General features: G+C 37.0%; 1 protein-coding gene across 31 annotated transcripts in view; it reads right to left on the reverse strand.

Moving 5' to 3' along the window:
- The window catches only part of col13a1 (collagen, type XIII, alpha 1), a 95,118-nt gene that overhangs the window by 43,731 nt on the left and 30,525 nt on the right, over nt 1–20,862 (reverse strand). For 8 of the 31 annotated variants that reach the window (XM_042736399.1, XM_042736397.1, XM_042736408.1 and 5 more), the window contains exons 3-8: nt 13,027–13,071; nt 10,448–10,455; nt 4,542–4,568; nt 1,550–1,585; nt 1,324–1,338; nt 38–64 (exon numbers count right to left, since the gene is read on the reverse strand). In XM_042736399.1, coding sequence (XP_042592333.1) covers nt 38–64; nt 1,324–1,338; nt 1,550–1,585; nt 4,542–4,568; nt 10,448–10,455; nt 13,027–13,071 — 158 coding nt within the window. The remainder of the gene's footprint in view (nt 1–37; nt 65–1,323; nt 1,339–1,549; nt 1,586–4,541; nt 4,569–10,447; nt 10,456–13,026; nt 13,072–20,862) is intronic. The other 23 variants (XM_042736421.1, XM_042736417.1, XM_042736422.1 and 20 more) reach the window with 14 other exon arrangements.

Below are 20,862 nucleotides of genomic sequence, written 5' to 3' on the forward strand. Positions count from 1 at the left end.
TCAATTCTGCACATGCAGGCCGACATCCTGCACTTACCTTCTCCCCCAGGTTTCCCTTTAAGCCCTGGTCAGTCACAGCAGACACAGTCACATGCACAGTGAGAAGGAGAGAGACAGAGAGAGGAACCTGGGTTAGCGAGGTTCTGAGAGGACAAGGGCATGCAGCAGCCTGAGACGGAGAGTTTGGAGGTCGGGAGAATGGGACACACTGATGTACTGGAGCATTTTGGGTTGTTGAGGGGTGGAGGCTACAGGGGATCGGAAGCACTGGAGTGTTACACTGCTAGTCTGTGGGGAGTAATGGATAGTAGATGAGGGGGCACAGATAATCATGTTGAGACAAACTTTTCAATGTAAGAGGTTGGAGGGGGTAGGATAAGCCATGAAAGGTGAAAAAACGCTTCCTGTGAGAATCTAAAGGAGCACAATGTAGCTTTACATTGGGTGAAATATGGAAAGCTCTGCTTAGGGCTCACAGTTTGAGCTGAACACTGCTGAAACCTGCTTTTAGGTAGGGATTGTTTTTCAAGAAAAAGCATTAGGGTGAGCTTAGAGTATGCAACCATACAAGGGTCAAGAGTCTGGAACGTCTCCTTTGAGGACAATGCAGTTTTATCGGTTTCTTGCTGAAAATGTTTAATGAGGAGTAACTGCTACGCTCCAGCGGGAGATCTACAAGAATATGCAGATTTTGGTCGATCCCGTTTACTTTCATGACATATCATGCATTGTGCTAATCTGAAAAATGGGCAGTTCCAAATACACAAATCTTACGAATGAGGAGGTAAAACAGAGCTCACAACTGTCTGTGGTTTTCCAATCTGTTTCTCTCATTTTGAATATGTACGTATTGTCTCTCTGTAGTTATACATCCAAAATGTTTCTTCCAAGATCTCCTTGAGGTTTGGCTGCACATTTTGACTTCTCAGCATGTAGAATGTAACTGATAAGCAAAAGGGCTTCTTTGAGGTCTATTTTCTATTTAAAGTTCAACAAGAAAAGTATTTTCACATGACTGAGCAGCCAAGACAAATTGAGAAATAAGGAGAGAGGGGTTCTCATCAAATGCAGCCAGAAAGAACTCTGGTCTTCAGCCCTTGTTCAAATGTGGCAGGGGGGCCATGACATATTTCAGACTTCACAGTCAGACATTTTGTTAACTATCAATGGCAGTGATGAAATGGGAAACATTTTCTAGCTTAGTTTTTGGTTTATATTATATAGTTGCACTAAAAAGCTGAAATGCTACATTAAACTTGTGAAAGAAATGCATATGAAAGCTTGTGAATGCTATGTCAAAATGAAATAGGAAATTATACTAACCACAGATACTGGATTCTGTATATAAAGAAAACATTATTCTTTAGTTCAATCTGACCTTATGTTATCAATGTGACCTTTGGCAATAAATATAAAGGTGACGTAGAGTTACAGCTAGACATGTCCAGTTATAAATGTTGTCAATGGCATGACACTAAGCATTGATGACCAATTATTCAAGACTACAGACTAGCTGGTTGGGCTTAGTGCATATCATCAAATCACTCACCATTCTTCCAGGAATGCCCATTGATCCTTTGTCTCCCTAGTGGTCAATGCAAAGTCAAGAAGGAAAATCAGGAACAATAAATCTGACAGACTGAATCTCTACAGTCTAGAGTTATTACTGCTAGTGACTAAGTAACATTCAGACGCATATTCACATGGTATGGCTATGAAGAGTTAGTAAAGTTAAGCTGACCAATGTGATTCTAACTAAATGTCTATATTACTAAGCATTCACCTACTGTACTGTTAAATTAAAGGGTATCGATGCAGACATGCCAAATACTGGCTTGGAGTCAGCTACTCAAGAATCTGAAGATGAATGTACAGTTGTCAGACAGCAGGCATCAACAGAGGTTACATGATGCCAATGAAAGCATGGGGTTAATGCTGCATATTTTGTATGAGGCCAATTTTATAATCAAGGTTCTTGCATAAGATGATGTTTGCTAGCTGACCATATGACAGATGATGAAGTGACTGAAAGAGACAGCAGTGTGGAAGCATGACAGTTTGTTTCCTATTGGAAGGGTTTAAAGGAATAGTTCACTAAAAAAAATGAAAATCCAGTCTTTTAAACACACGACTCCCTTTCTCCTTCTGGAAGGGAAACATTTGATGATTTTATTTTCCATGCTGCTTTCCATGCAGTTATAATGGACAGAAGCTGAAACCTTCAAACTTGAAAAATGTCAGAAAAGCACCAAACACATATAATGAACATTCGGATTAACAATGGAATGTTCTCCTTTTAAGTTCCATGGAAAGGTTTAGAAAGCCTTAAAGTCTTAAAAACAGCAGAATTTTCATATTCTGGTGAACTATCCCTTTAAAAACTATGAATCCCATTCTATCATAATAATAGCTATACTATCCCTACTTTAAGTGAGACCAATTTTTTTCAATTAAGGTGAAAATCTGAACATATGGAAATACGTGGGTAGAAACCTGAGATCTTGATACAACAATTGGTCTTGAGGATTCACCATTTATTCTCCTGGACCTATGCTTTTCCAAACATTTTGCGCTATTTAACACGGCTATAAACTCCTGCGACGCTGAAGTGACTTATTATGCAAGGCCGTCCATTCCTACAGCTGTTTTTATTTGCATTCCTAACGTTGCAGGTCAGTGTATTAGAAGGTCTGGGAGCGTTGACAGCTCGCTGATGACTCACTCGAGTAACACGTAATGGAAAAGGGGGGGCGGGTGAAGGGGTGGGTTGGCTAAGCCCCCATAACTCATCAGAAGTCAACAAAACATTTGCTAAAACAATGAATGTGCTGTACTGAACTGTAGCTTTTCTGGTGCGTAGTTGTTTTACTAAGCTCTAAAGCTATTAAGATAAAGGTTCCCATATTAGAAGTGTTCATTTAGTTTGACCTTTAGAGTTAATTCACTGCCTGCTGCTGAATGTCCCAAGAGGAAAGTCTGAATCTGAATTCTCTTGGCTCTGTCCAAGGTGCTGATTTCAGATAACTTAATACTGCTTTAAGGCATTAATTAGTTACCACAATATGGCTTATACTGTACACTGTTTAAAAACGATGCTGATATTTAATGATTTTATGCATTATATTATATATAAAATAAATCGTTTTAAATAATTTATGTAATATCATTGTTATCCTCAAATTAAGTATGATACACAGTATAAGCCACACACTATAAGTCATACAGTACTGCCAGTATTCAAAGGAGTCGTTGTGAAAGAGAATATTCTATTATAGAAAGAATGAAAAATCATCTAGAGCTTTAGTTTAGAAATAGCTTGATGAAGTACACTAAAAACTCCAGACTTCTCCAAATGAGCCCTAAAGTACTTAACTACAAATCAGAAGTGTTATATAGTCATACATACATGTGAATGAGCAGTAAAGCTTAAATATACAAACCACAAGTATCCCTTAAAAGTTCAATGGAGCGTGAGCGCCAATATTAATATTTTTTGAAGAACTAATCTAATGGACACATTTTGTGTAAAATGCTTGCCACCCTTCCCTATCCTAAGAAAATATAAAATTTCATTTCATTTCCTGACGATGCAATCAATCAAAAGCTTTGGCAGGAATCACATCCACATTTTGACCAGACCTGTCAACAATATAAAACAAAAAGTATGCAAAAATGATTTTATGGCAAAGTTTCACAAGAATAGCTGTCATGAGTGATGGGGCTTTGTAGGGTATAATTGGCAGATAGGACTAGAGTTCACATTAGATGGGATTCTTCTAGCATGCTATGATGAAAGACACATGTGTTTGAGTTTTGGTCAGTAATATTAGAATTATAGGAGAAATTCGGAAGAGTTGATCCAGATAGAGACCAAAGGGCCTGAGAGAATACAATCAAGTATAAAAATACAATGTGTTAACTTGACGGAAATAGAGACTCGTCCACTGAGCCTAGCTAAAAGACTTGTTACAATAAACCTAGCTTAGGTTATCTGGTTTAGGGGGATGTTCAGTGGGGTCTAAAAGTCTGAAGCCACTTTGGATTCCTTCCTCATTTAATGCTTTTTCCATTACAAATCATATTACAAGCATAATATAGACTGAAACCTGATGACCATGTTCTTTGGATCTAAAGAGCATATTGAGCTCATTTGAGTTTACAAGAACACTGTCATAAAAAACCTCTGAAACACTTCTCCATTCTACATCATAACTTTTCTTGTTTGTTTGTTCTTAATTCCCAAATTAAAATTTCAATGAAAATTTAGCTAAAATTTAACTAGAAAATAAAGCTACATATACTATTGTACATACATTGGTTGTATATCCTCAGTTCTTTGGTTAAAAGGAGGTCTCAGTGTGTCCAAATAAAGAAGCTGTATATATGACATACTGCAAAATACATGATTAAGTATTTTTCATATTGAAGTTTCAGGATGAATTGTTTGGATACAGCTTCTTAAAGACACTACTTAAGAAAGGCAAAGTGCAAGAAAACCAAACAGACAGATGGACAGACAGGATACGTTATGAGACAGTTACCGGAAAGCCTGCTCGTCCAGGTGGACCCTGAAAAAGGGGTGAGAGAAATGTGGGTACAGAATAAAGAAAGAACCAGTCAACAATACTGATTAAGAAGAACACAACACCCTGCCAAGCCATAATGAAATTTAGCCTGCTTTTACAATTTCAATATTGAATAGTGAAAACAATTTAACTGAGGAACTTTGTGTTCCAGCATTAAATTTCATTGTGGCAAGGCTCAAAGGTAGCAGCAGGAAAACACTCCAAAGAAGCATTCCATAAACGCAAACACCATCAAATGCTTTCACAACAGAATATTCTCTGGACCTCAGAAAATCTTTTTTTAATATGCTGACATGTTTCTTTTATTTAATAGCTTTCAATTTTTCACTGAAAATCATTTTAATGTATATTTTCCCAGTAAAAAAAAAAAAAAAAAAAAAACAATATAAACACCCTTAAAACAAGACACATTTACTCCAGAAGAAATATAGTTAATAAAGTTTTTCAGAAAGTATATCTCAAATTAAGTTAACTTTATAACCTTATTTATAACCCTAAAAGAATAACAAAAAAACTTAATTACATTAATATTTTACAATAGTCTGGTCATCTTACACAATTTTTCTTTTTTCTTAATCTTTATTAAGGGTGTTTATATACAAGTTTTTTTTTTTTTTTTTGTTTAGTTTTTTCCAGTGTGAAAGTCAATTCAGTTCATGTCATTACTAATCATGACTTGTATTTCAGTAAGATCATTTCAGTGCATTTAATACTAAGCATTTAGTGCCAGCATGAACACTAAATAGTACCACATGTCTGATTAAAAAAATATGTTCATTAAGAGGCCCACGCATGCATGAAACAATTTCACAGATGAAGGTGCTGGCTGAAAATCCTTATCTCATGCTTGACTTCAGAGTCAATTGTGGAGATCGCTCTGGTTTAAATCAAATCAAATAACAAGTTCACTTCCTTCACAGAGCACCATTCCGCTGTGAAAAAATAAAAACTGTGTACATTTTTCATTGCAGAGGATTAGTGGTAAAAACCTGACAGCTGCTTGATCATTCAAAGAAAGATCCTTTCTGTTAAGACTGCCGTGACACTCTTCATTATCTGATGATGCATTTACAGTTCATTTCATGAGCCTGTGGAAGTGCATACTACTGTTTGTGTGTGTTGGCTTTCCTCTTGGACTACAGTGCGGAGAGGGAAGCAATTTATCAAGCCTTAGCCCAGGGGAGGAAACTATTGCAGACGGACAAAAACATCCATGGCACTCTTCTGTCTGTAAGCTTTGATATGACCATACACCATTCAATAACAAAAAATAAAAAATCAATCCAATGAAACAATGAAAAAAAATTAATTTGTGTTTTTTCATCAGTGCAGGAAGAATTAATCAATCAATCAATCAATCAATCAAATGTATATATTTTTTATTATTATTTATTATGTACATTGAATATTTCCCAAAATGTGTGTGCTGTGTAAAGTTTCAACTGTACTTGTGAGGTCCAAAGTGTCCTTACTACTGTAATATAGTGAAACTTGTTGAACACTGATTTTTACACAGATTTGCTTGAGGTTTATGTTTAGGTGTAGATAATATTGTTGGGCTATAATATCATTACCCTGAGTTATTTGGAGTATGATTTTATTTATTTATTTATTTAGAAATTAATACTTTTATTCAGCAAGGATGCATTAAATTGATCAAACGTGGCATTACAGACATTTATAATGTTACGAAAGATTTGTATTTCAAAGAAATGCTGTTTATTAAGAAGCACAACTGTTGCAATCATAAGAAATGTTTCTTGGGCAGCAAATCAGCATTTTAGACTGATTTCTGAAGGATCATATGACACTGAAGAATGGAGGACTGATGCTGAAATTTCAGCTATGCACCACAGGAATAAATTAAATTTTTTTAAACATACTCCTATTTTTTTTTTAAATTGTAATAATATTTCACAATGTTTTACCGCATTTTTGATCAAATAAATGCAGCCTTGGAGAGCAGAAGATACTTTTTTTCAAAAACATTTTCAAAATCATACACACTCCAAACTTTTGAACAGTAGTGTATACATAAAACAGCATTATTGTTAAAAGTAAATAACCAGTAAACAATTGTTAATACAGTCATAATTTATTGCAATCTTTACTGCAATAAAGAGTCCAAAAAACAAGATTTTGCATTTCTGTAACCAGGCAATCACAACATGCCTACTCCTTTAAATCTAATGTGTGTGTCACTGAATGCAGACTGTTGAAGTGTGTGGGAAACAATGAAAGACCTTTACTAGGATCTTTAGGTTCAGAAGGCACATATGTGGGACAGCAGTGGTGTAACGTATATGAGAGCTGGACACAGCTGGACTGGGTGTTTATAAGCGGCGGTGTGTAGAGAGAGGAACAGATCCCCGCTGGATGTTGCTGAGATTATAAGTGTGTACTAGTGAGCTGGTCTACATGTGCCCGTGTATATGAGCGTGTTGAAGTATGTGAAGCAGGTCTAAGGTGCAGGCCCAGGTGCTGAGTGGGAACAGGCCAGTGAGTGCTGGCCCAAAGGAGCGTCTGGCGAGGTCAGAGGTCACCCACCGGAAGAACACTTCATTTGTGATCCACGGTAGCAGGGTACATGTGGCTCTCATTTAGCCCACAGCGCTGCTGGGTAAATGAAGGGGCTCCCCAGGGGGAAATGGGGGTGAATGCTTCCCTAGAGTCCAACATTGCACGGATAAGATATATTCAGCGGACACAGGGCACTTACAGATCACATGCAGAAAAAATACTGAAAAATGCTGAATTCAGCAAGTATATCACTTGGGAAAAACTATTTAATTATGCTGTTCTTTATGCTAAGCAAAACATAAAGTATTATGATATTTTACCTCACAATACTATGTCATTCTTACAATGCCAAGGCTTTTTATTTTTAGTTGTGCCTTAATATTTTTGGAGAATTTACTAACCCTAAATATGCCTACTTCCTAGTATGTGAAAAGAGTAGCATGCATAGTATTCTTTAAAAAAGGCCAAAAATAACCGGATGACTTACTACTTCTGAAATGTGCATCCAACGTATGCTTTACTTTCCCATGAGGCCAAGGTGAAGGGACCTAAGTGACGCTGGTTGGTCACATGACCATGTAGTATGTCCAGATTTCATTCGCACTTCACACATTCATACTATATAGAATGTTGTTAAGTAATTACTTATTCAAAAGAAGTACCTACTCAGAAAGTATGCAATTTTGGCCACAGTGTAAAGTAGTGTAAATTTACCGTAAATTTAACATCTGCAAATGTTCAAAGACTAAATCCAATCACTTCCATAGGAATAAACAGATTTCACAATGGGTTCAAGTTGGAGATCACGCAGATCTGCTTGGTTTGAAAGTGACTTCTTTGTGAGCTGTGATTCGTACATTATTACATTTTTTTCTGAAAATGTGCTAATTTGACTGTACCTTAAGTCTGTTAAAAGATAAAATATATTGTGGAGGTCATGCATCCTTAATTCTTTCTCTTTATCTAAACACAACCTCAGACTGACCCACTGTATAAATATTAACTCTCAAAGCACAAAGTCCGTTCCAGATAATTAAGAAATAAACAAGAAAGAAAAGTGTAAAAGATTCACTATTTAAACTAAACATAAATTGTATATTACTCTATCAACAAGTCCCTGCTGATTCCCTCCCCTAATTGTAAAGTGTTTCAATCCTTATGATCAAGAGAGTTGCGACTGACCAGTCCAATGCTCCTCAGGAGTTTTCAACACACTAACTGAAGTGCCTTCTGTCAATGTAAAATGTTTCCTGTCACTTCTGATTGTTTAAGGCTGGGTTAGGCCAGCCATGCCTCAAAAGCAGGCAAAAGGCTATGCTCCTGTGAGGTGACCTGTGAAGAACCACAGACTATTATGCATTTAAACTTCTCGAAGTATTCACTTTCAACACACAGGAAAAGGCCAATTTGGTGAAGTTTTACAGTTGCCATCACATCAGTAAGAGTGTTGTCTTAGTGTTCTTGCTGGATAATCTACAGTATACACTCTTCTAAGAGTTACCATCAGTGTGATGGGACGACCCTCTAGGACCATTGATCAGGCACCGGGCTTGTCAAACTCCTTCTACTGAAAACAAACACTGTAGTTAAAGACTTACTGACACTGACTGCCAATAGATCACTGAACCTGTTTAAAGAAGACTGACTTGATTAAAAGAATTCACTAACTATCTCTAAACATTCTTAGCTGACAACAGTAGAAATATCAACTTAATGTTTAAGTTGGTTAACAGACTATGCGCATTGTTTGACAGTTCCCTCGCCTGTCTTTCAGTTCTCCTCAATTTGCCTTCAATTTATGGGTTATATGAGCAGGTGTTGGAATGTTCGTATACGTATGTGAGTTTTTGGGCTGTGGAACCTGCTCACCCACGGGGATATTTTATTGCTCATAAGTTTCACGTTCATAGCTCAGAGACTTAAAGGAACAGTAAAAAAAAAAAAAAAAAAAAAAAAAAACAGAATAAAAGGGAATTAAATGGAGAGTGGACAGACTCATCTGAGCTCCAACAATCACATAATACACAACTTAAAAAGTCAAATAAGTGGTCCATTCATGAAGACATGTCATGCCAGATTTGAGGTTAAATGATAATAAACATCAATGATTACTGAATATTTTATAACAATGAATAAATGACAGAGATTTTCTTATTTTGGTGAACTATCCCTTTAATGGATTTAATTTAGTATTTATCTTAATTATTCATATCTTAAAATTTCATAAAAATAAAGAGACAACTGATGTCATACAGTAAAAGTACAGTACTATAAAATTATTGTGACTAGCATGAATATTTTTACAATGAACCTATCATAGATTTATAGACAGTCTAATGACTGCAGACTTTGGTATATTGGCAATTCAGTCTGAAACAGTGATGCCTTTTAAAATGTTAAGAGGAGAAACATGTGATTACTGGGATCACTTTCACAGTAGGTTTCAGCAGAAGACTCAATTTTCTCTTCATTTAATCTTACTGCTTTTTAGTAAAAAGGTTAAGATATCTCATTTGAGATTTGTCTTTTCTGTGGCCACTGTTTATCTGTGGCTGCTGGTATTTCATTAATCACTTAAGCTCGACCTTCTCCCTCTAACTGCAGGGACGCAGCTGTCCAACCGCACCTAATTTTATACTGCTCGACTCTCTTTTCTCCTTTACTATATGTTTCTCTTGACCTTCTTTCTCATTATAACCTCATTCTGTAACATTAGCCCTCAAAAGATATATAAAGTTGAACAGGCTGTGTCTGCCAATGCTGTCGTCTTCTATATCCGTGGCCAAATTCCAAGAAGAATACATTGCTATGTCCAAGATAATGGCATGCGATTTTAGGTAACGTGTGTCATTTTTGTGCCACCAAACAAAATTGGAAAATTAATGATCCAAGTCTCCAGAATGTATGTCATTGGTTGCCCAAATGGATAGTCCCGCTCTAAATTCACATTATTGGTTGAGTCAGTGTTGCCAAGTTGGACTGCTCAGAATGCTTAAAAGAGCATTGCTTGATGAGAGCCACAGAATCTCTTCGCATTAAACTGGATTTTCTAAAGTAGCTCAACATCGAAAATGTGCACACTTCACCTTTAGAACAAAACACATGCTCTTTTTCTGACAGATGACAGTGTGGGTGTTTATATGTGTGGCAGAAGGAAACTAAACTAACAGTTTCCATTGTGTGAATGAAATCGTGTAATCAGCACTCCATCAGTAGTGACAATAAGGAAACACATGAAAGATAAATTCACACTCTCAAAACACACACAAATACGCAGAAAGCCACAGAGTTTGGGTCACATTACCACAATCCAGTCAACAAAGGGACCAACATCTACTTACAGGAGGACCTGCAATAAAAACAGAGAGAAAGACAGATTAGTCATTTAGAAAAAATCATCTTGTTTGGACCATGTGCACATTACATCAAACATTTGACCCTGATGGATTTAATTTCCACAAGAACAGAGAAAAAAAAAAAAACGTCACGCAAGTCTGAATTGGCGTAGTCCAACCAGAATCCGAAGTGAATTTCCTGGCTGTCCAGCCCAGACTGAACTGATGAACGCCGCCTCCAATTTCTCTTACCGTAACATTAGCTCTAAGGAAGATTAGAGTTCACACGCAGGTAGTTTAATGAAGTGCGTCACAGCATCGGTTCGGCATGTAAATACAGTGTTAAAATATGTTTATAATTTAACTGATGACAGGATTGAAAAGCTTTTTTGTGGGAAAGTGTTGCTTGTCTCTGATCCACGGATGAGCAGTCAGCCCACCAGGCAACAGACCACTGAGAACTGAGTGGGAGATTGAGCCACATCACTGGAAGACTGCCTGCACAGATAAATCACACCCCTTCTGAGCACGCGAACCCCACCCAGACATCACAAACTGTTCATCTCCTTCATAGCTAATGCTAAATCATACACTAGCAGCGTAATAAACAGTGGAAACAGATTTCACTAACATCGTTAGTCAAGAAAGGTTAAAAGTTTTTCACAGTGATTCTGGTGGAAAATGCAGGATAGATTAAAACCCTGAGGAAAATATGTTAAATGGAATTGAGATTTCTACACTCTTATTGGTTGCTGAAAGTATAATGCAAATATGCTTTATTATTTAATAAACGAACATGCAAGGGTGCAGATTCCATGTGGACCTGGTCAGGTTAGTTGCATTGAAACGTTTCGTCCTTTAATATTTTAATGTGGCAAGGATTTCCAATTTAAACGAACTATGCAACTTGATCTAAAATGAGTTAAGTATCCATTTTAAGTATTACAAAAAGCAAAGTATTTCAAATTATAAGCACATGCATTATTAGGATGCACAGCCTCTTTTTCATCCTTTAAACAAGACACAGCAATCAAGCAGAACTGAGATCATAGCTTCAGGATCTCAAGCTTTATCAATGAAGAACAAACTCAAAATTGCTGATGACAAATCTTTTCCGCTTATGTCACTTAAAATCACCTCTTCTATAACTTATTATATCTGGACAACTGCAAGAACAAAACCAGTCCGTCGAAGCAATTTGTTACAGAACTATTGAACAATCTGCTTAGAATCATAAGGTTTCTTTCCAGTCCTTTCATCCAGAAACCTTTTTTTTTTTGTCCTCTAAAGAGTATGAAAAGGCAACACCTCTCTGTTTCAAAGCCAGAAACTTGGGGGTGTAACAGTATGAACCTTTGACTTAAAAAAATTACTATGTAATGGATGGAAGGGAGAACAAAAGTCCCAATAAAACCATTGTTTACTGCAGGAAAAATGTTTCGAGCAAACATGAGCTTGAATTCTTCAACAAGCAGAAGAGCTACATTTCGACTGAGCTCTGCAGTCAAACTGGTGCATTAAATATGGCAGCCTTAAGTAATGGCGCAGTCACACTGGTGACAAAGCTTTCCTATGGGTCCATCATTATTCTTTCCTTTCCTGTTTTGAGAAGCCTGTATTTTCTTAGAAATCAGAACCGGCATTTATCAAAGCTGCTGCTGAGACAGCAAGCCCTATTTTAGACATAAATCAGGAATAATGTCAAAGAACGAGTGAACAACACACACAAAATATGTGTGGTCACACAATAATTGCTCTCTGAACATTCCAGATCAATCTTTGTCATCATAAACGCTCTCATTTTATCCATGTGATCCATAACTCTTTACATGAAACCACTTCATACGCACAGAATATAGAGGAATCTATAGGTTGTATAGTAGTAGCCTCAAATCACCTACAGACTGCTTACAGTCCATTTAAGGGCCATTTAATATCCAATATGAATGAAGCAAAAATTGCTGGAATCACCCTAATTTTCTGTCTGAAAAAACAAATGTGCAGAAACTTTACATTTATGGGTACATCTGGTACAGTACCTCAAAAGTCATTTACACCTTAACGGTTCATAGTAGTACCTCAAGGGTACAATATGTTGTTTCATATTTTTCTGACAGGTTTGTAGAGTTCTGAACTACTATTTGAATTCATGGCACAATTAGTATTGTGATTATCCATTAATAATCCATTTTAGGTACACCTATACCCTAAATGATAAATAAAAGCTAAACAAACTGTGATTATCCACTTTTATGTCAGTCAGACAGACGCTTCCTGTCTAAGTGGGCGGTTCTTTACTTCATGTTTCAAGTCTAGAAACTCTTTTAAAAATAAATCTTGATGGATGTGACCCCAAACACCTTTCAATGTTGTGTCCAAAATTTTGTATTAATACCACTAATTCTGCCCTAGGATATATTCTGTAAAGTCCAAGCATCTCTGAATGCTTTGAAATCTCAATGGAGGATAGTGTTTTCATGCTTCTCTTGCTATTAAAAGCTTTGGGTGTGCACATACATAACAGCTTATGCACAACAGCAGTCTGTGGCGTTGCAGGCACAGGCATATGCGTACTGTAGACCTACCTGGAGCCCCATCGCGGCCTTTCTTTGCCCTCAAACCAGGAGGTCCTAATTGAAAAACAACCTACAGTTAGTCCCACAGTTAAATTTATGTATTGAGTGACCCAAACAATAGCACCACACCACAGTAAAGCCTTTCCCTGCTAAGATTTATACTAGCAGAGCTATTCAAGAAGTGTATTATAATGCTTTATTGCTAAGCAACACAGTTGTATAATAATTTCATGACAGTTCTTTGGACCAAGCTCCCTGTGGCTGCAATAATTAAAGGCAAAAACGGGGCTAAAAATACATCACTACAGAGTCACGGCAAGCAGCGGCAGCAAGAAGCAGATAACGTGTCAAAAACTGCAACAGCGCAGCCAGCAGTAGGATGAGTGGACACTTTGGTAGACTGGGTGTGGAGAGCCTTAAAGCCCAGAAGTGAAAGCCGAAACCAAGCACACAGATACGTGGAAGCATGTGTTCTGATTCCTGACGCATTCTGGACTTGCGTCCACTTCCTGCTCTGCAGACAACCTTCATCCAAAGGCGAACTGAGCCGGGGCGTCAAAAATACCCCATGTGATGATGCCTAGAGGACTCTAGGTGTAAAACTATGCGTGTCTAGAAGGGTATGTTTGTGTGAGAGAGTGTGTGGTGCTACACACAACAACAACACTGAACTATAAACACAAGGAACATTTAATGCTTCCATTAAATATTTAGGCAGTGCTATGTCAGTTAAAGTATTAATGTCAAGCCACATATCACAACCACCTGTTACCGGCCTTATGCAAGAGGACTGGAAAGTGATAGGAAATGGAGATCTTCTGTTGCATGCTGACACGAAGGCACCCGAGCCACCCGCCCCACCTCGTTTCATAGTATTGCACCCTGAATATTGAACTATGATGATCCAAATAGATTTAATAATTCTTGGTATAATTTTCCCTTCAAAAAAATTTCCAGTACAGGATAGACCTTGTGGCAGCACAATGGTGCAATGATAGCATCCAATGGTAATATTTTGGTATTTTTTTATCACAAAAAGGATCACACTGAACCCAAAACTTAACTTAACTTAACTTAACTTAACTTAACTTAACTTAACTTAACTTAACTTAACTTAACTTAACTTAACACATTTTATCATTTCAACCATTTCTAGGCACACTTACTCAAGTCAGCCAGGATACTATCCTAGGATCTCAGCTCTGTTATATACGTAGATCCAGGAATAACCTCAAGAATACCACACAGCCCAAAATACCCATCCATTGCCAACTCCACTCCCCTTATCATCTGCCAATTTCTCCAAACGCTCTGTCCTCTGATTGCCCTGAGCACATGCCATAGTGCCCAAGAATGAATGTTTCAGCTTCCAGACCTCCAAACTGCAAGCGCAGCATGGCAAAAGTCCAAGCAAAGGATGAGATAGGGATATGAATAAAACAGGAAATGTTGGGCTAACAAAGCATGGACTGCCTTTCAGATACGGACAACTTTAGTGCAAGAACACAGCACTACTTCTGTGATGCGTTATGATGTTCTAAAAAAGATAGTTCCCCCATAAATTAAAATTCAGTCATTATTTGTTGTCTCTCAAGTAGTCCCATACCTGACTTTATTATGGTGAACATGAAAGATATTTTAAGAAATGTCTCAGTGTTTTTTTTCCCCCCATGCAGTTAAAGTCAAATGGTTGTTACCAACACTTGATTTAGATTATTTTTATCAATTTTATATAAATATATATTTTTTCTTCTTCTTCTTCAGAACACAAAAGTAGTCATACAGATTCGGAACAGCATGAAAATAAGTAAATGATGACAGATTTTTCATTTTTGGTTGCGCTATGCCTTTTAGTGTTTAGTAGCCTATATGGATGACACACAAGTGCAAATTAGGCATAAAAAAGTCATCTTAAACAAAAAAAATTCTGCCCTAAACTGAAATAAACTATAGTTTGATGTTCAGCATTCAAATATACTTTGGATTAACAATACTTAAGAATTTTAACAATTTTTATGTGCCATGTCACAAAAAATATACACGATTGGTTATGAAAAATTATGATTCTGGTTGCAGCAATTCATCAACTGTGATCAACAATTTTAGCAACAGTAAACTAGTTCTGCCTTGGGCTGTGTGGTGGTCAAAAGAAAAGAAATGAACTTTTGCACTTTTGTCTATTAAGCTGAACAAAGTCTTCCCCACACCTTTTGAAATCTGGAAAAATCACTGCACACATTTCATGACTTTTCACAACTGTTATATATAACCTTGTCAAATGTAAGTTCTCTTGGTCTCTTAATAAAAATACGGTTATGTGGCAATTCCAGAAGGCCGAGAAGATTAGTTGACTTCTTTAAAAAAGGGATGTGGTGCTCCATGCACCTCCAGTATCCTAAGGGAACCAATAAACCTTAAACAAAGGCCCTATCAAGTTCCAATAGGTCCACAAAAGTTTCAAACCTAGAGAAACGTACAGTCCATCACACACCCCAACCCGTGCTGAACCCAGTGGAATCCAGATGACTGACGTCTCCCACTCCAAAGAGAGCGCAGGCCCGGTTACAGGAGCCGAACGGCGATGCGTCTGTTCTCATCTGCCCACTGATGACAGTTGACCCATTCACGACGATCCCTCGCCGCTTTGTTGCCTCGTTAAACTGCAGTCACAGTTTGAAAAAGGATCATAGCACAAGTCATTTTTCATTCTTGCTCTTGGCCGCTGCTGTGCTAACCTCATACCACGAGGAACGGCGATTCAGAAGCACACCAGCCAGTTCTCTGCTGAAAGAGTTTGGCAAATGCTTGACTACACTTGCACCTACCGGTCAATAAAAAACATGTGACGCGCATACAATAGGCTCAAAAGCAACACAGTATTTTGCTTATAAAAATAAGAAAGGAGACATACAACATTAGGAGGCTGAGAAAATAACTTGAGAGTTTTCATAAGGGCACACGGTTGTAAGCCAAGTCAACATATGCCTCACCCTGTGTACTGTACTTCTGACCAATTGCAGCATTCCCAGAAAGCCTGAATTGGGCAGAGCTCTTATTCATTCGTATGCCAAGATGTGGCTAGGTGGAGAAATATTTTCCCCAACAATCCTTGGAGCAGAAAAAGTGTGCCATTACGTCCAGGATTAAATAATTACGGTGAGCCACTTACAGGAGATCACTACAAAGACGCTTTTGTGATGATGCCAGAAAAACCACTATTACCCTGACTTCACCATTATTCTCCCAAATTGCTCCCAGGAGGAAAAAATATACATCAAAAAATCTCCTTCATTCTAGGTAGAAGAAAGCTTTCCTACCGGGTGGTGAAGTGGAGAATTGGAGTGCCATATAAATCTTTCCGTGAATTTTCTTTGGCTGTTTTTCCATCTAAATGGGTGATTTAGATAGTCATCGATTGAAATTTGGCCCTAAAGAAATTCATTCATGATTAGGAATCTGAGAAACGCCCAAAGGAGCCATTACCATTGACTGGTCTGCTGAAAAGACCAATGTGGGACATCATAAATTTCCGGGCTTGTGTATTCTGGTTCAAACTGGTCAGCAATGTTGGCATAACCAAGGAAGTCTTACTGGTTAAGCTTGTTAAGTGGGGACACCAGCACACCAGCATCCCTTGCTAGAGACAAGTGTGCAAAATATAACATACAGTATGTTGCTGATGATCAATGCTGGTCTTTTCAACAGAACAACCATTTTTTGAACAACTTATAACTTTATGGAGGACTTAGAGTGGCACTTAAATGAATAATTAAGCATATAAATCACTTTCAAAATTGACAAGAAACATATTTGAAACTTTATTTAATTTGCCAAAAGAGAAACTTAATTTCAGTTAATCGCAAAGCAATAAAGTAATTAAAATTAAGAATTAAAAATTTGCTTGTTAAAAGCAATTGCTTTGTTAATAAAAGTGGAGCGTTCACACACGGGATCAACTGATAAACTAAGAATTTTAAGTGTTTTAGTACTTTATCTATTTACAGTTTTATATTAAAATAATAGGCTGATCATTGATTTATTTTATTTTAATATATTTGTTTAATTGGCATTCTTCGTCTTCTATTAAGGTCAAGCTGTAAATATTTATTAACTATCCTGCAAACACCACACTTACATATCTATTTATTTGAATTACCAGATTAAAATAAACAAAGTAGGAGTGTTAGATGATTCATCGAGGCCTGAAGTTCTCTGGGCCATGATGTACAGTAAAAGTGTGGTCAGGAAGTGCAAGGGGCATTTGGTTTAAATAGAGTTTGCCTTATTTCCTCTTTAATTGGCCAATTTGCTGGTCTGAATTGAGATCCACTGACATTTCACTTAGGCTGACATGGTTGGCTTTTATTTTCTCTGAACCTTTGTTGGACCATGCTCAATGAATCAGGGAGGCAAAGCCAGGAGGACATGCGTTTGACTTCATTACCAGAAACAGGAGGGATTTGAAGCATCAGGAATCTCAATAGGGCCATTGAGAGTGACTGAATTCTATTTTTTTATCCACACCCATCGGAAAAATCCTCTGTTACTGGCCCTGAGGTCATCTTATCTACGACAAATAAAATGCAGATTATAAAGAAAGAATTGCATTAACACCTGCCAGCCCTCACAGATGCTGAAGTCATTACAGAATACTTCAGTAGCAAAAGTGCTATGAAATAAAGAGAATATGTGTGCGTGTGTCTGGACATGCATATGTTACAGTCAGGTCTAGAAGAAACCGTGAAGAAATGTGAAAAAAGACATTTAAACATTTACATATGCCACTTTATAAAGCAATTATTTAAATTTATGATAAATTTTGACCCACAATGAACTAACCAGGGGAATGCTGAATGTCCCCGGTAACCTCGGAGCTGTTTGCAGAGTGTCAGATGCTCACTGTAACCGTGAGAAAGCATCAAACAGCCTTTATGGTGTGAAGATATCCGGTGTGAATTTGGATCTCTGCCCAATAAGCAGGATGAGTGTCAGAAGACAGGTTGTGTGGGTAGTAACAGTGGAGAAAGCCTGGTCTGGGCTTATTCAGCACAACTAAAAATAACTTAAAATTGTTGTTTTACAGTGCTACCATTTTTTATTTGTACCTTAGACAGCCCCTCCAAACATAATAAAATGAAAAAAAAAAAAAAAACTTAAAACTTTCAAAAAGTGTGTACAAGGTATTAAATACCATTTACCTACTTATATTAACTGCAGCATGATTTAAAAATTTGTTTCCTTGCACCTCCTAACCTCCAAAGCAACAAACATATTACTTACGCAAGAAAAAAGGCCGTCAGGGAAAGGTTAAACCAACACCTTCACTACTGGAGAACAGAAAATCTGACACTTTAGAGGAAGCCTAAGGGATGTTTTATGCTTTTGCCTTGACAATTGTAATTGCGATGCATACGCTTGTGAGCCCACCTTTGACCTTTGAGAGTGCTGAATACAACAACTGTATATGAACACGGTGTTAAAAGGGCAAGATTAGTGTGTCTGTTTTGAAAAAAGATCTGACCTAAAGTACACTCGCTTAAAAGGAAAAAACACAGTTTATCAGAATGATGAAATGACACGTTTATTAATGCTGACATCATAATTGCAAACGGACAGCAAAATTTCCTTTCATAAATACCAATCAATCTGTATAGCTTTGCTACTTACCACACATTCTTAAAAATAAATTTAAAGACGGACTTAAAAAGGGGAGGTTTCCCCAACATGGCGTCAATTTTCTCACAAGACTCGAGGCAGACAAATCCGTTATTGAGCTTTGTCACATTGGTTAAGCAAAAAACTGCAGACTGCTGAGCTCCCATAGGACCTCCACGCTGAGGGTTTTACCGCTCCCATTCACGCTGTGGCCAAGAGCGAAAAAATGAAGTGCGATGAGAGCTCAGAGAGCCGTCGTCCGCTGATATTGGGTTACTGAGGGTAAAAAGGCATGCCATGCCAAGAGTTATTAAAACAGAAGCCTGAAAAGGAGATTTCAGTGGCATTGCTGAAATAAACAGGCAGCAGCTCAATATCTTTACCATGTGTGTTACAGGGCTGGCGTTTGGCCAGCGCTTCTCAACACACACCGTGGCTAGTGTGTCAAAAGTGGCCATCAAATAAATGCAGCTTGTCGGCTGATTACAAAAGCAGAACTATTGAAATAAACATTACACAGCTAAAAACACATTAGGATAGCCATGCGCCGGCATTGTTAACAGGACTAATGTTGGGTTACTAGGCAGACGATTATATTTAAGGGCTGCTTTGTATATTTCTACCATACCTGAAATAAAGCTGCAATCAGGGACATATTATGCATGGTATATAAAAAAAAAAAAAAAAAAAAAAAAAAAAACACTGCATATAGCAATACACAAAAATGGTGGTAATGAGGACTTAGAAAAAGTGACAGAATTGGTGAGTGCAACAATTTTGTGGTCAGTAAACGTGGAACTATGCTGCTTTCAAGTACACCCAAAAAAACTCCTACCTACTGTACAAATTGGTCAGTCATTATTTAGACTCGTCATGCGTTTATGGCGGAAACAAAATTTGGAAGTTCACTCTTAAAAATTCCAAAAGGTGGTTTTCACAGCAACTAGATTGAATCATTTTGATTTTCTTCAAATTCTTTTTTTTTTTTCTGTGAATATGTCTAGAATTTTTATTGGTAAATAAGCAATTACTGGTAAATTACTGGTAAGTGCATATTACTGCCCTAGTAAAAGAGAAAAGAAAAAAAGAAAAACATATTTATTTAAAATACATTGATTTCATACTAAGTATAATTCAAAAACACTGACCATCACTTACTGATAAAATTATAATTAAACTTTATTTGGAGTATTTCTTTATGTATTTCATTTCTTTAAAATGTGTTTAAATTTCACTATTAAAAAGGATTGTATGATCTCTGTATAATATCATGGTCTTTAAATGCAAGATATTTCAAGTGTATCTTGAGTATACTTGCAATAGTTCCACTTTAACACAATCAAATATACTTAAGTACATCTTTAGTTGGACCTCAGCACTTCTTACACACAATTAAAGTGCATTAAGCACAAAGTTTACCAGTTTACCAAAAGTACAATTGCAGGGTATTTTAGTAAGCACATAAATATGTATTTGTAGTATGCTTAGCACAAAATAATTTTCAAATACATTTTAGTATATTTTTTTCACTAGGGTGGCACTTACAACATTTCCAAGTTGTCTTCATTTCATCATAGATGGGCAGTTAAAATCAGTTAACACCACTGGAACAGAAATTGGTTCAACAACAAAAAAATTAGTAGAGCAACTCAAATCTTATCTAATGAGAAAAGTATGTCTGCAACCCTAATGAAAGAGTATATCCTGCAAAGAAAAACAAGAACTAAACATATCTTTCCATGGTAAAATGCATTTTTATGATAAGCTAAGTTCCCGCAATTTACGTTTTTTTTCCCCTGATCTGAATTCCATGTGTGCCACAAAGGAAGTAGAGTACTTTCCAAATTGTGGAATGTATGTGTACTTTAAAGTTTTACAAAAAATAAAACAGTCAGCACTCAGCAGATGTAAAAAACCTATAAAGGTTTGGGGCAATTGTACACCACTTCACCCCTTACGGAAACCTCAAGTTTGTTCCCCAATCAGCAGCATGTACAAATCTATAAACCAAAACAGGACATTATAATAAACCTAGTCTTGATGAGGGATGACATGCCCAAACAAAGAGTAAATCGGAATAAAAGGGAGAAAACACAAAGGATTGTGTTTCTGTTATATGTTACGAACTCAAATGAGAGAAACAGGCTCAGCCACAAACACAGAACAGCATCCAGCGAGTCAAGAGTGACT

This window comes from Cyprinus carpio, chromosome B13 (genome assembly GCF_018340385.1).
Source record: "Cyprinus carpio isolate SPL01 chromosome B13, ASM1834038v1, whole genome shotgun sequence".
Taxonomy (NCBI): domain Eukaryota; kingdom Metazoa; phylum Chordata; class Actinopteri; order Cypriniformes; family Cyprinidae; genus Cyprinus; species Cyprinus carpio.